At 44.6% G+C, this 12,591-nt stretch overlaps 1 protein-coding gene across 1 annotated transcript; it reads right to left on the reverse strand.

The window, feature by feature from the left end:
* Positions 1-1,744: 1,744 nt before the first annotated feature.
* PANX3 (pannexin 3) lies at positions 1,745-7,792 on the reverse strand. Its single transcript, XM_036861982.1, has 4 exons — positions 7,612-7,792; positions 6,677-6,819; positions 4,122-4,336; positions 1,745-2,616 (listed from the first exon to the last, which is right to left on the reverse strand). The coding sequence occupies exons 1-4, from the start codon at positions 7,790-7,792 to the stop codon at positions 1,977-1,979; spliced, it is 1,179 nt and encodes a 392-aa protein (XP_036717877.1). The 3' UTR covers positions 1,745-1,976.
* Positions 7,793-12,591: the final 4,799 nt, after the last annotated feature.

A 12,591-nucleotide genomic window follows, 5' to 3' on the forward strand; every position in this document is an offset into this window, starting at 1 on the left:
ATCATAGTCATTGTGTAGTGCTATTATAAGTTCTTTATAAATGTTATTTTAGATGGCTGCTTAATATTCCAGTTATGACATAATAATTTTACATAATTATTTATTTCCATGTTTGACTTTTTGGTCATCAATTGCTGTGAAGTGCATGTCTGTGCACAAAGCTTTTTCAATACAGGGTATTTTAGTGGCTGGTTCTGTGTTCTCCAGACAATGTAATGTTCCTGAGCAACTCATTCACTATGTATTCAGAAGAATATTTATTTATTAGTGCCTATGATGACACAGCTTTTAGGAAACTTATTTAAGAGGAAAAGACAAATACATGGGCTATATTAATATTATTATCAAGTGTAATAAGTTTTATCTCCGAGGTAGGTATTGGATGATATGGCAGCACCTAGTTAGGGAAGGAGGGAGATTGGGAAGGCTTCCTGAAGGAAATATGCCTGGGCAGATTCTGAAGGAGAGCTAGCAGCCAGCCCAGTGAAGGACAGAGGAGGGCATCTTGGGCAGTGGGGACAGCATATTCACAGGCTCAGCATGGTGGGAAGTGTGGGAACTGCAAGCTGTTGATCAGAGTGGAAGATATATGTGGGCAGAGGCAAGAGGAGAGACTGAAGGAGCAGGCAGGACTTGGATTGTGAAGGTCTTGTGTACCAACTGAAGAGTGAGGCTTTTACCAGGTGACAACAGGAAGCCACTGATGAATGTCTGAATATCGACCCCTTTGCTTGTTTTAGGTAAACTTATCTGAATTTGTCTAACTTTTCTAATTATCTATATGAAGAGGGGTCTAAATGACTTATGCAAAAATTCTCTGAAGAAATACATAATGTGCAGCTCTACAAAGAAATAGCAAATGAGAGACAGCATGGTATTGTGGTCCGAGCATGGCCTTTGGAGTCAGATCAAGGTTCCAAGCATAGCAATGGGAGTTAGAAGCTAAGATGGGTAAGAGAGAGTTGGGGCCCAACAGCACTTTACTGTTTATCCTGGTTAGTTCTAAATGGTTGCTATCAGTGATTGGCTGTAAGTGAAGGTAGAGCATCCCCTGGGGTATTAGAAGCATATCTGGGCCCATCAAGAATTACGAAGGAGTCTGCAGCCCATAATCCCAGCCCTTGGTGAAGTGAGTCCCTGGTTTACACAATGAAAAAGCGTATCTGTACACCTCAAGGCTCCACCCACAGCTGATGCACGGCCCTGGCCTTGTTCTATGCTGTCCTTAAGCCCCAAGAGCAGACGGCAAATTCCTGCCATCAGCATCTCTTGGCCCATCTTGCAGGCCACAGGGTCCCTGGGCACGGTTGGTGACTTCCACAAAACAAGCTGGGCGAATTCCTAGGGTTTGAGGCCACACCACAGGGTTCCCAGGGATTTCATATCTTCATTCTCTTACCAGATTATCCCACTTGCTCTAAACTGAGTGTGTATCCTACGAAGGCCATGGCGTAAATACAGTGAGAAGAAACTTCTTCCATTTAATAGCCTGTAGAAACCTCTCCCTTTGTACAATGTCTAGACTTTAATTTTTTTGAATTTTTTAAAATAATGGTAACTTTTATTTTTAAATTTTTTATTTTTTGGCCATGCTGTGCAGCATGAGGGATCTTAGTTCCCCGACCAGGGATCGAACCCATGCCCCCTGCATTGGGAGTGCGGAGTCTTAACCACTGGACCGCCAGGGAAGTCCCTAGATTTTAATTTTAGTCTTAGTTTTTCTTCTGTCTTCATATTAAGCTCTAGATCTAATTTTTTTTAGGTTTTGGACTCATCAGCTCCAACTTTCAGATTTGTTTCCATGTATTGATTATATCTTCTCACCTTTGGGATAACATAATACAGGATGTTCGATTCAGCTAAATGCAAGTTTAGCAATCCTAAAGTGGGTGTTTTTGTATATTAGTGCGTGAGACTTGTGAAGAAGGGGAGAGATTTTTACTTTCCATAAAACTTCTTGCTTCGTGGTTTCTTAACTATGGATTTTCATCACACATCCCGTGGGTGAGATGTTTAGGTTTTGAGGGTTCTAAGCCAGCCAATAAAGTCATGAAATCCACCACTGTGTCAATGTTGTGCTTCTGGGTGGTTGTGTCCTTCAGCGCACACAGGACACTCAACCAGCTAAAAGAGATGAGCTCAGAGACGTTGGCTCGGAGGAAAAGAAGGATCACATTGAGATCATTGATGGGACATCCCAGCATCTTTCTGCTGAGGAGGTCAAAAGCTGGGAGCATCTCATAGATGGATAGGAGCCGTTTGTCCCACCGACACAGCCGCGTGAGGTTGTATATTATCACTGGAACCAACAGGGTGTATATTGCTACACTGGAGAGACTAACAATCTGGAAGACAGACAAAGAGGTCAGCCTGCACGTGATCAGATCGGGGATGTGGGTCTCACCACGTAGCAGCCCTGTCTTGATGGAACAGCTGAATTCCTCTTGGAAGAAGACATCCAGGTGGAAGTGGCCAAGGTATAGGTAGGTGGCCGAGGTGAAGAAGAGCAAGAGGGAGTTCCTCAGGAGGTAGGCGGCCACTAGTGAGTGTGAGCGCTGCTTACAGGCCAGGTACCGCTCTAGCAAGGGGAATTCAAAGTATCGTTCTTTCCGAGCCCTGGGCAGGGGAAGAAAGGAGGCAAGATTAGGAGGGACCATTTAGAACTGTATCCTGAGAGAGCCACGTGGGGAAGTAACAGCATCTGTGTATGCAACATGACATTATTGGCTCACAGGAATATGTGCCTTCTTTGAGCATAACCCCTCCTTTCCCCAAAAAGAGGTGTGTGAGTGTATCTTAATTCTCCAAGACATGAGTGCAATGCAGTAAACCCAGTGAATGATCAGTGAATAATGAATGATCACTCTGGATTTCTGCCTGGCAAGGCAGACTAAATCTCTAAGCTGAAGCAGGATCCTTAAGAAGCATTAAGACTTATTAACTTAGCACTGGACTGGGATTCTAAATAACCACGTTCTGGTTCTTGGTCTGTTTCCTTTGTGTATGATTTTTTTTTAGGCCAGTTCATTCATTTTATAGAAATAAATCTGCTAACAAGTGTTCGTTGAGAGCTGTGGTGTTCAGGTAGATGTAATCCAGTCTCTGCCCTGAAGAAGCTTGCAGTCTGGCTTGTAGGGAAGGGGCAGATGAAACATGCAAATAGGAAATAAAAATAATGCTCGTTCTGTTGCTAAAATGATGGATACAAACCATGGTAGTTGTAAAAGTTAGGAGACAGACATACAGTGTGAGCTGGAGTGTTCAGAAACCTCTATAGAGAATATTGTCTTAGATTGGCCTTCCAAAGGTAGATAGGGTTCAGAAAGATAGACAGGAGAGGAGCTTTTTTCAGAGGATAGAGACATACACAAACCTGAGGCAGAATATGGTTTCTAACCTTAGCTCAGCTGTGCTCTGAGGGGGCCTGCCCTGGCCACCCTATTTAAAACTGCACCCCCCTCCGCCTCCCAGCTTTCCTGAGCCCCTTCCCCTGTCTTAGTTTTCTTTATATCACTTATCCTCTACCATATAATTTACTTACGTGTTATGCTAATTCACTGATTGTTTTTCCTCAATAGAATATAAGCTCCCGCCCCCAGCACACACACACACACACACACACACACACACACACACCCGTGTCCACAGCACACAGAGCTGTGTCTGGTGCTCCTAAATGACATATGAATGCTTAAATGAATGAATGGCTTGTTCAGGAGGAAAGCAGGAGACTGCCTAGGTGGAGTGGAAGGTTTCTGTCATTTAGTTGTTCGACAGGAGTCTGAGGAAGTAGTTGATGACAGTGTGTGGAGGGCCTAGGAAAAGTATTTGGGAGAATTGGGATGTTTTTTCTGTAGGCCTGGGAGGAGCTATTCAGGGTTCTGAAAAAGTGGTCTTTCAGAGGCTAACCCCTCTGTGACTCAGTGGAGTCACCTATAAACTGGAGGCAGAGTCCCTTCCCTCTCCCTGTACAGAGGTGATAGAAAGTCAATGCGGTGACATGTTAAGAACGTTGAATTCTCGAGAAGGATGGCGCAGAGGATAGTTTAAAGATTACTCTGCAAGATCCCATTTTAGGGCTCGACCGAGTCTTTCAGAAAGCAGTGGAGGAGACAACTCACTTCTCCAGCTCATCCCAGAACGCATGCGGGTCCGAGCCCTCCTGCCGGATCTTCAGCATGTGCTGCACCAGGCGGATGGCGCGGTTGTAGGATTTGTCCAGCTCGCTGATGATGAACCGCAGATCTGAGCTGAGGGCCGGCACGGCTGCGTACTGCCACAGCAGAGCCGGCAGGTACATGGCCACGGCCAGGGCCAGCAGGGAGTAGGGGAGGGCCTGCAGGGTGACAGCGAGCTGAGGAGGGAGGCCCAGGGCGCCCAGACCTTGCAACCTTGCAGACAGTGCTGAGTGAGGGGCTCTCATTCCCCGGTTCCTGCCTCAGAAGGGGAGGGCAGAGAGCGAGAGAGACAGACAGACAGAGACAGACAGACAGAGACAGGAAGGAAGGAAAGAAGGAAAAGAAAGAGAGCAAGAGGGAGCGCTAGCTACCTGTCCCCATTCTCCATGCATGTTAGCCTGGGTAGCTAACTAGAGATCATGGCCAATGGTGGTCATGGCATCCTAGGGGAGAGCATCTTCATTCTCAATCTTCCACTTTTCTTTCTCTGACTGCTCCAGGCATCCAGAGTCCATTAGCTTTCCAAGTCCTGCCAGGGGCCCCGGCATGGCTGACTTTTACTGCGACCCTCCAGAGAGGAGGTCAGGTCCCATTTCCTCCACGTAGCCTGCCCTGCCTTCTCTCATGGGCAATGGCCTTTTCTCATCTTTGGATTCTTGGTAAGACCAAACTACGCCATCAGGCACTGTCTTGGAATCCTTGGGGGCTGTTTCTGGTCTGTATGTGTATAAGCTGACATTGAGGTATGCATAAAGCTGGTGTCCTCCACTACACTATTTGCTACCTTAGGTAAAGGACTTTTCCTTATGTTTCCTTATCATACTCACCACACCTAACAGGTTGGACCCACAGTTTTGCCCACAGTAAAAACTCTACTCGTAGAGGCTCAGTTAAGCGACATTTTTGCTGGGTACTGAAAATGTATTATTCATTCTTCGTCAGGTACTATCAGTATCTCTATTTTATAGATCAAGAAACTGAAGCATGAAAATGTTAAGTGCCCGATACAGGGTTACGTGTCTAGCAGGTGAGTGAGCAGGATTTGGCACCAGCCAGTCAGATTTGGGGGCTTATTCCCTTAAGAAATGCTGGACTATAGCTTCTCCTGAACCACAGATGCTTTTTAGTTTAGAGGAGAGTTTGAAGAAAAAGAGAGAGGGAGGCTATTTGATTTGTGTGTGTGTGTGTGTGTGTGTGTGTGTGTGTGTGTGTGTGTGCGTGTGTGTGTGTTTCTGAACTAAACAAGAGAGACAGGCTAGGAAAGGTATATTAGACCACGAGAGCAATGAGAACCTTTTCAATCCTGTCTAAGAAATGATGTTTCTTGAAAATGAACTTTTCACCCTAGAGCTTCCGTTTCAGTAGGCTTAAAGCGGAGCCAGAGAATCTGGGCTGAAAGAGCACTCAGGCCATCTGATGATCGACAATTTGACTCTTTTCTGACATATGAATCCCCTCTGCAGTACTTTGAACTTGTTACCATCTAGATCCTGCTTGAACACTTCCAGGGACAGACACCTCATGAACTCTTTCCATTAAGTCTCTGGTTTTGTCTGGGTCCTAGAACTGTGGCATTTTGAGGCCCTGTAAATTGTCAGAACTAGAAAACATTATGAGTGACTTCTGATTAAAACTGTGCCTTGGACATACATACTACTTCTGCTCCCTCATGAAACCCCACTAGAATGACAATAAAGGGACCCAAAAGACATAATCCTATAAGGACAAAGGAAACAGGAGAGGAGACAAGAGTAACAAAGTGCTGAAAGCTGGGAAGCCGCTGCGTGATAGAAGGTACGAGCCCGCGGAGAGGATGAGGAGCTGAGGTGGGTACAGACAAGCTGTTTTCACCACAGAACCAGGAAGACTCAGGGATGGGAGGTACCGGGTGCATCTGAACATGGGGCTGCAGGTGGGGCTGGAAACAGGAATATCGAGAAAACAGACCCGCAGATCCTTTCTGAAACATGGTGCGCTCAGCCGACCGCCCTTGTGGTTTATTCTTTGGAAACGTTAAACCAGACAGATTCTGCGCTTGGGTCCATTGAGGGCAGGGGGAACATACTGAGAACGGGGGTGAGCTGAATGAGTAGTGAATGCTGACACCCACGGCTGAGTTCCCAGAGGGCTGGCAGACGAGCTTGATACCAACCACATGCTGTCCCCTCCGCCCAAATTAGGGATTGAATGATTCTTCTTGGGAAAACTGACCAGCCCAGAATATCAGATTGCAGATGCTGATATCTGGGGTTTTCCCAATGAAATGGCCCAAAGGGATTACTTTGAACTGACAGCCTCAGCCCTAGGCACAAAACTTCCAGTCAGATAAAAGTGGGTGAGCAAATATGACCAGATATTTGAAGAATGCCTGAGACGTGAAAGTCAATGACCAAAATAAAAAAGCAGAGGCAGGCAGGAGAGAACCTCTCGATGCAGTTCTGCCCCCTCCGCCCAGCCCCAGCCGTGAGGCAGGCTTGACAGAGCCCCTGCCGCTTTACCTTGTGAGGCCAGAGGGATTTCGTCCTGTACTGGCCGGACTCATCCTGTTCATGGTGAACCAGTGCGTCCCAGCAGGAACTGTCCACGTAGGCAGCCTGCCGGATGCTGAAGTTACTGGGACAGAAGCAGCTGATGGGAGACCCTGGAACAGGAACACAGCTTTGAGGCAGCCCTGAGTAGGGGTGGAGGAATGGAGATCCAGGGCACAAGCAGCTAAGAGCTTTCTGGCCATTTCCCAGGCCCTAGGTTTCTGGGTCTGCACTGTGGGTGAACGAAGAGGCAGCGGGAGGCTGACACACCTCCCTGGGAAAGGTGGTGAGCTCAGCACACAGCCAGAAAAGAAAGCCAGCGTTCCCAGTTCTCGGGAAAGTTCACGTTGTCTTTAATAGAGGTGGCAGATTTGCTGCGTTCATCTAGCACCTAGAACACTGGGTATACGTGTTTGTTGGTGCTCGTGCACGGGGCTGGGGCTCTTGGAGAGGAAGGAGTGGATTTATTCAGCACCTGTGATGCGCTAGACTCTGTCAGGCACTTAACTTAATATGTTCTCAAGTCAATAATCCTGGAGGTGGGGAGTAGGAAGAAGACTCCAAGAAGATAGGAGATTTACCTGAAGCTTGGCTAATTAAGACCTTTAGAGGTCATAAGTCCTGGAAAGATTATAGGATCCTAATCTCTTTCATCCACATGAAAATCAAAATAAAAGTTTAGTCATTGCAATGACACAGAACATACGAATACTGAAATTAAGACTAAATATTTCTTATTGGAAAATTTTAGAAATGACTTTCAAAGTTTTTTAACACCTCTGCTTTGCTGGTGCCCCAAACAGATGCATAGTCTGCCTTTTGGGTGATGCCTGGCCCGAGTCATGCGATCTAGACAGTGGGGGCTGACTCACTTCAGGGCCCACTGGGTCTTGGAAGCCACTTACCAGAGGAGAACTCCTGGGCAAATGCCAGCGACATCAGCAACAAGGGGAAGCCCACGGCTACGAACTTGACCATGCGGTCCAGGGGCAGTTCCAGGCGCAGTCCTTTGAGGCGGGGGCCCCTGCGGTCGGGCAGCAGGGCATCCGAGAGCATGTACTCTGCAGCTGTGTGTGCAAGCGACATGATGCCCCGAGCTTGGGCACGGGGGTGGCAGGAGGGGTCCCAGGAGAGCGGAGTCAGAAGGCGGCAGCTTCAGGCAGCAGGCTTTCAGCAGACGGTGCCTGCAGCCCCGGCCTCACGGATATCTGTGCGAGGAGCGGGCGCTGGTTCTCTAAATAACTGGCCAGGCCCTGAGCCAGGCACCTGGTAATTAGAGGGAGGCATAGCCTAGTGGGTCCTCTCTGGAGGAGGGTCGGGTGTCAGCTGGGGCTGGTGCCAGGCTGCCCTCTGGATTGTCCCCGAGCAGATGCAGTCCCGTGGCTTTAGGCTGCCCTCTCATTAATAAAGTATTTTTGGTGGGGTGGTGGAGAGGAGGAGGGCTGTGGAGCAGGTCCCCCATGTAATTGGTGTGGAATTTGGGTGGAGATTGCTTAAATGTGTTGAAAGCCCTCATTTTGTGGTTTGGGGTGGGAATGGAGCCCCCAAGACTCAGCTAGGGTTGCTGCTCCTACATAGTATTCTTTGTCCCAGTGATGATTTTTGCTTTGGGCCCAGGCTCTCCCCCAGAAACTGATCTGTGTTTGGTGTTACACTCCCTTCCCTGCCTCTGGTCTTTTTCTAAAATGTTTCAACCATGTATTTACAATTTCCATATATTTACCAAAAAAAAATTTTTTTTTAAGCTCCGTCAGTTCTCTAGAAAGCTGAGGAATGGGTGGCAGTGTTGAGTAGTAGAAAGAACATGACTTTTGAAATCTGGAGGGAATAGTCTCCCACTGGAGACCTAGCAGCACTTGTGTTTTATTGCGTGACTGCGGGGAGTCACTTTTGGCTCTGTATTCTCATCTGTCAAATGGTATTATATTGATTGTACAAAACTGTGAAGATTGATGAAGAGTATTGTATGGGAAGATGCACTGTAAACTGTAAAGTGTAGGGTAAATGTCAACTCTTACTTTAATTTGGTGAGTTTGGTCGGTGGAAAGGCAAACACTGGGGCATATGGTAATCTTCTCTCTAGTACTGCCCTTAGACTTGGCAAGAGAGGCCCTGACCTTGACTTTCACACTGGTCCCCTTTGCCTGTGGCCTTCCCACACGGCAAGGAGTGCATGGGGCCAAGGGGATGTGCTCATTCAGAGCCCATGCGCCTAGACCACTCTTCCAGCACCAGGGATGCTGTAATTCCCTGCCCAGATGGCCCCAGCCTGCTTCCAGGGCCTTTTCCTCAGGTACATTCTCCCATCGGCAGATCATGCTGCTGGTGTGCACCCTTGGGCCTAAGGAATGGCTCATTGTTGGGGTTTGGGTGGAATTTAGAAGTCCTGGGTGTCCACACATGCAATTGTGAGACTTCTTGCAATGTGGGACTTAGCTGGGTTGGGAAGAAGGGATCTGGGCAGTTTGAGGATTCTAAATTTGAACCTGGCATTCCTGATCATTATGAAGGGGTGTGTGTGTGTGTGTGTGTGTGTGTGTGTGTGTGTGTCAAGGTAGGCAGATATAGAGCATATTTTAGTTAACAGTTTGCTTGCTTGATGTATAACTTCTCATTTTTTAGATATATGGTATGTGGGCTGGCACTGCCTCTGTCCCCATCCCCGGGCTAGAGGCCAGCTCTGAATCAGAGTTGTCCTGTGTGTACTAATCGCAGTGATCCAGGCCTGGCAGCGGGAGAAGGGATCCTTTACTTCTACTCCCCATCAGCCTCTCCACACTCCCCTTTCTGTAACTTTTTATTACATGTGTTTTTGCCAAATGTATTTTGCCAAATATTATTGGTTCATATGCATGTATTTTCTTTTGCCTTTTAAAAATAGTTTACATTTTAATGATGTACCATATACATACATTAATATACACATGTTCCATAAATTTTCATCTGATCAAGAAACAGAACTTTAGTTTACACTCCAGAAGCCATCTTTGTGCTCCTTTCTAATAGCCATCATTTCCCAAAGGATAATCATTATCCTAACTTCTAATAGCATAGATTAATTTTGCCTTCCTTATGCTTTATAGAAATGGAATCATATGTATATACTCTTTTGTGCTTGGCTTCTATTGCTCTACATTGTATCTATGAGAATCCATTTTATTTCCTGTTTTTGTGCTCTATATAAATGGAATCATATGTATATATATTTTTTGTGTCTGGATTCTCTGCTCAACATATTTCTGTGATTCATCCATGTTGCTGTGTGTGTCAGATTTCCATTCCTTTTTATTGCACATAAATACAACAACTTGTTTGTCCATTCACCAACTGATGGACATTTAAGTTCTAGTTTCTGGCTATTATAAAATAATTCTACCGTGAACATTCTAACTTGTGTCGTATGGTGAAAATATGTATGCATTTCTGTTGGTTATATACCCATGAAAATTGGTGTATTGGAATTTCTGGGTCATAATGCTTTGCATATGTTCATCTTTATTCGTTTTCCAAGTGGTTATATTTATTTGCATTTTTATCAACAGTTTGTGAGAGTCCTGTTTTCTCCACTTCCTTATGTTTTTGCAATTAAAAACAATCTGGCCATTTTGGAAGGTGTATAATGACACTGGATTGGGGTTTTCTCTGATGATGAATGCAGTTGGCCACTGTGACCATTTGGAAATCTTCTTTTGTGAAGTGTATGTTTAAGTCTTTTGCCTGCTTTCCTCTTGGGTTGTATATCTTTTGAATATTTATTTGCAGAATTTATTTTTATATTCTGCATATGAGACCATCACCAGATATATGTTTTATTTATATCTCCTAGGAGTCTCAGTTCCTTGTTGGGTGTTGGCAGGAGGCCTCAGTTCCTCAGCAGGTGGGTCTCTCCCTACCTCCCCACCTCTCACTGGGTGATCCAAGCAAAGCGGGAGCCGCCGTGCTTTAATGACCTAACCTCTGAAGTTTCAACTGCTACTTCTATTTTTTGTCCTATTCAATAGAAGGAAGTCATGAAATCCAGCCTATATTCAAGGGGATGGGAATTGGGTTCCACATTTTAAGAGAGTGTCAAAGAATTTGTGGAATATTTTAAACCATAATTTTTGAGGAAATTGTCCATTTTCATCCAAATTGTCAAATTTATTTGCATACCATTATTTATAATATTCTCTCATCATATTGTATTACTATCTTATTATGAAAAAAACTTAAAAATACAGCAAAGTTGAAAGAATTTTACAGTGAACATCTATAACAGTTAATTCTATGACATTTTATTTGGCTTGCTTTGTTATGTATCTATTTTTCTATCCACCCCTCTATCCACACATAAACCATTCAATTTTTTTTTTGGATATACTTCAAAGTACATTGTAAATATTGATATACTTCTTCCTAAATACTTCAGCACACACATCACTAACTATATTTCAATACTTGTTTATAGTTTGTTTTTTTTAAGGTAAAATTTATGTACAATGAAATGCACAAAGCTTAAGTATTCATACACAGATTTTGACAAATGCATACACCTGTGTAATCCACACCTCATCAGGACTAGGACGTCTTCACTCCAGAAAATTCCATTTTATTCTTTTTTAGAGATCCTAGTTTTCTGATGAAATCTCCATACTTTCATCTAATTTATCCATCTTCTATTTTTTCATCATATTAATCAGGGTTATTTTTAAATCCTTATTGCTAACTCCAGGATTGGGGTAATCTGTAGATCTGCTCCTATTGTCTACGTTTTGCAAAAATTACTGTTTGGAACTTGCATTGTATGCTGAACACCGTGGATAAAGGACCATAGGAACCAGAGATGCTCTGGATGATTCTGTCTTTTACCAAAGATGGTTCCCCTTTCTTCTGTTAGTCATATAGGGTGAGCAACTGACCACTGAATCCAATTGGGGTCTGAGCTGACGTAGGTCTGCGCTGGGGTTTTAGTAAGAGTCAGTGTACATTTAGTTTTTCCTATTCCTAGAGCCTGATCTTTCCAGGATTTTGATTGAGCCTGTTGGGTCTTTGTCTCTTAAGCTCTGAAAGACTGTGAGGGGGTCTATTTTCCCTTCAGAGGATTTCAGTGTAGCTCGTTAGTCTCCTGCTACATTTAGCTTCTCAACCTGGCAAATGCTTTGAAGGAGAGACTGCGTCAGTGACTTCAATGCAGGACCCTTCCCTTTGTAGTGTAGTTGTTTCATAATTAGCACAGAGTGTAGGAGATTTCACTTTGCATTTTAGAGGCTTTTGGTCCAGTCCACACAGCCCCAGTGCTCAGGAAACATCCTGTGGGGAAGACTGGGCATGCATTTGAAGTCTCTCAAATTTCCTATTGTCACTCCACTTTATAACTACCACTAAAAGCTTTGATGGTTCATTTTTCCCTGGCAGAAGCCCTCTGCTTGGACCAAGACCAAAGGGGGTTGGCACCCAGAAGCAGGAACTTCCTCCAGGGGAAAACTTCCTGAAGATTGTCTTCTTACCTCAAAATGGTTCTATCTCCTGTGGAATTTTAATTCATCTTGTCTTCATTTCTTCCACAACTTCCTGATATCCACAAAACATAGTTTTTGTAATTAATACAGCCTTTTCTGCTATGGCTGCAGGAACAGTTGCCTGTTATAACATACTGAACTTTGCCTGAAAGTCTGTGCATTATAATTTTAATACACGTAAATGATTTTATGTTTTATATTTTATGGTTTCTTACTTTAAAAAAAAACTTGTCTCTTTACCCCTAAAAGTCCATCAATGTGGCTATGTACACAGATAATATATTGTTTCCATTGTTGCAAAACATTGCATTTTATCTACTTGCTTGCCTGTTGATGAGTATTCATTTTGCCTGTACTCCTTATACCACAGTAATGCACATTTCCCCT

This window comes from Balaenoptera musculus, chromosome 8 (assembly GCF_009873245.2).
Source record: "Balaenoptera musculus isolate JJ_BM4_2016_0621 chromosome 8, mBalMus1.pri.v3, whole genome shotgun sequence".
Taxonomy (NCBI): domain Eukaryota; kingdom Metazoa; phylum Chordata; class Mammalia; order Artiodactyla; family Balaenopteridae; genus Balaenoptera; species Balaenoptera musculus.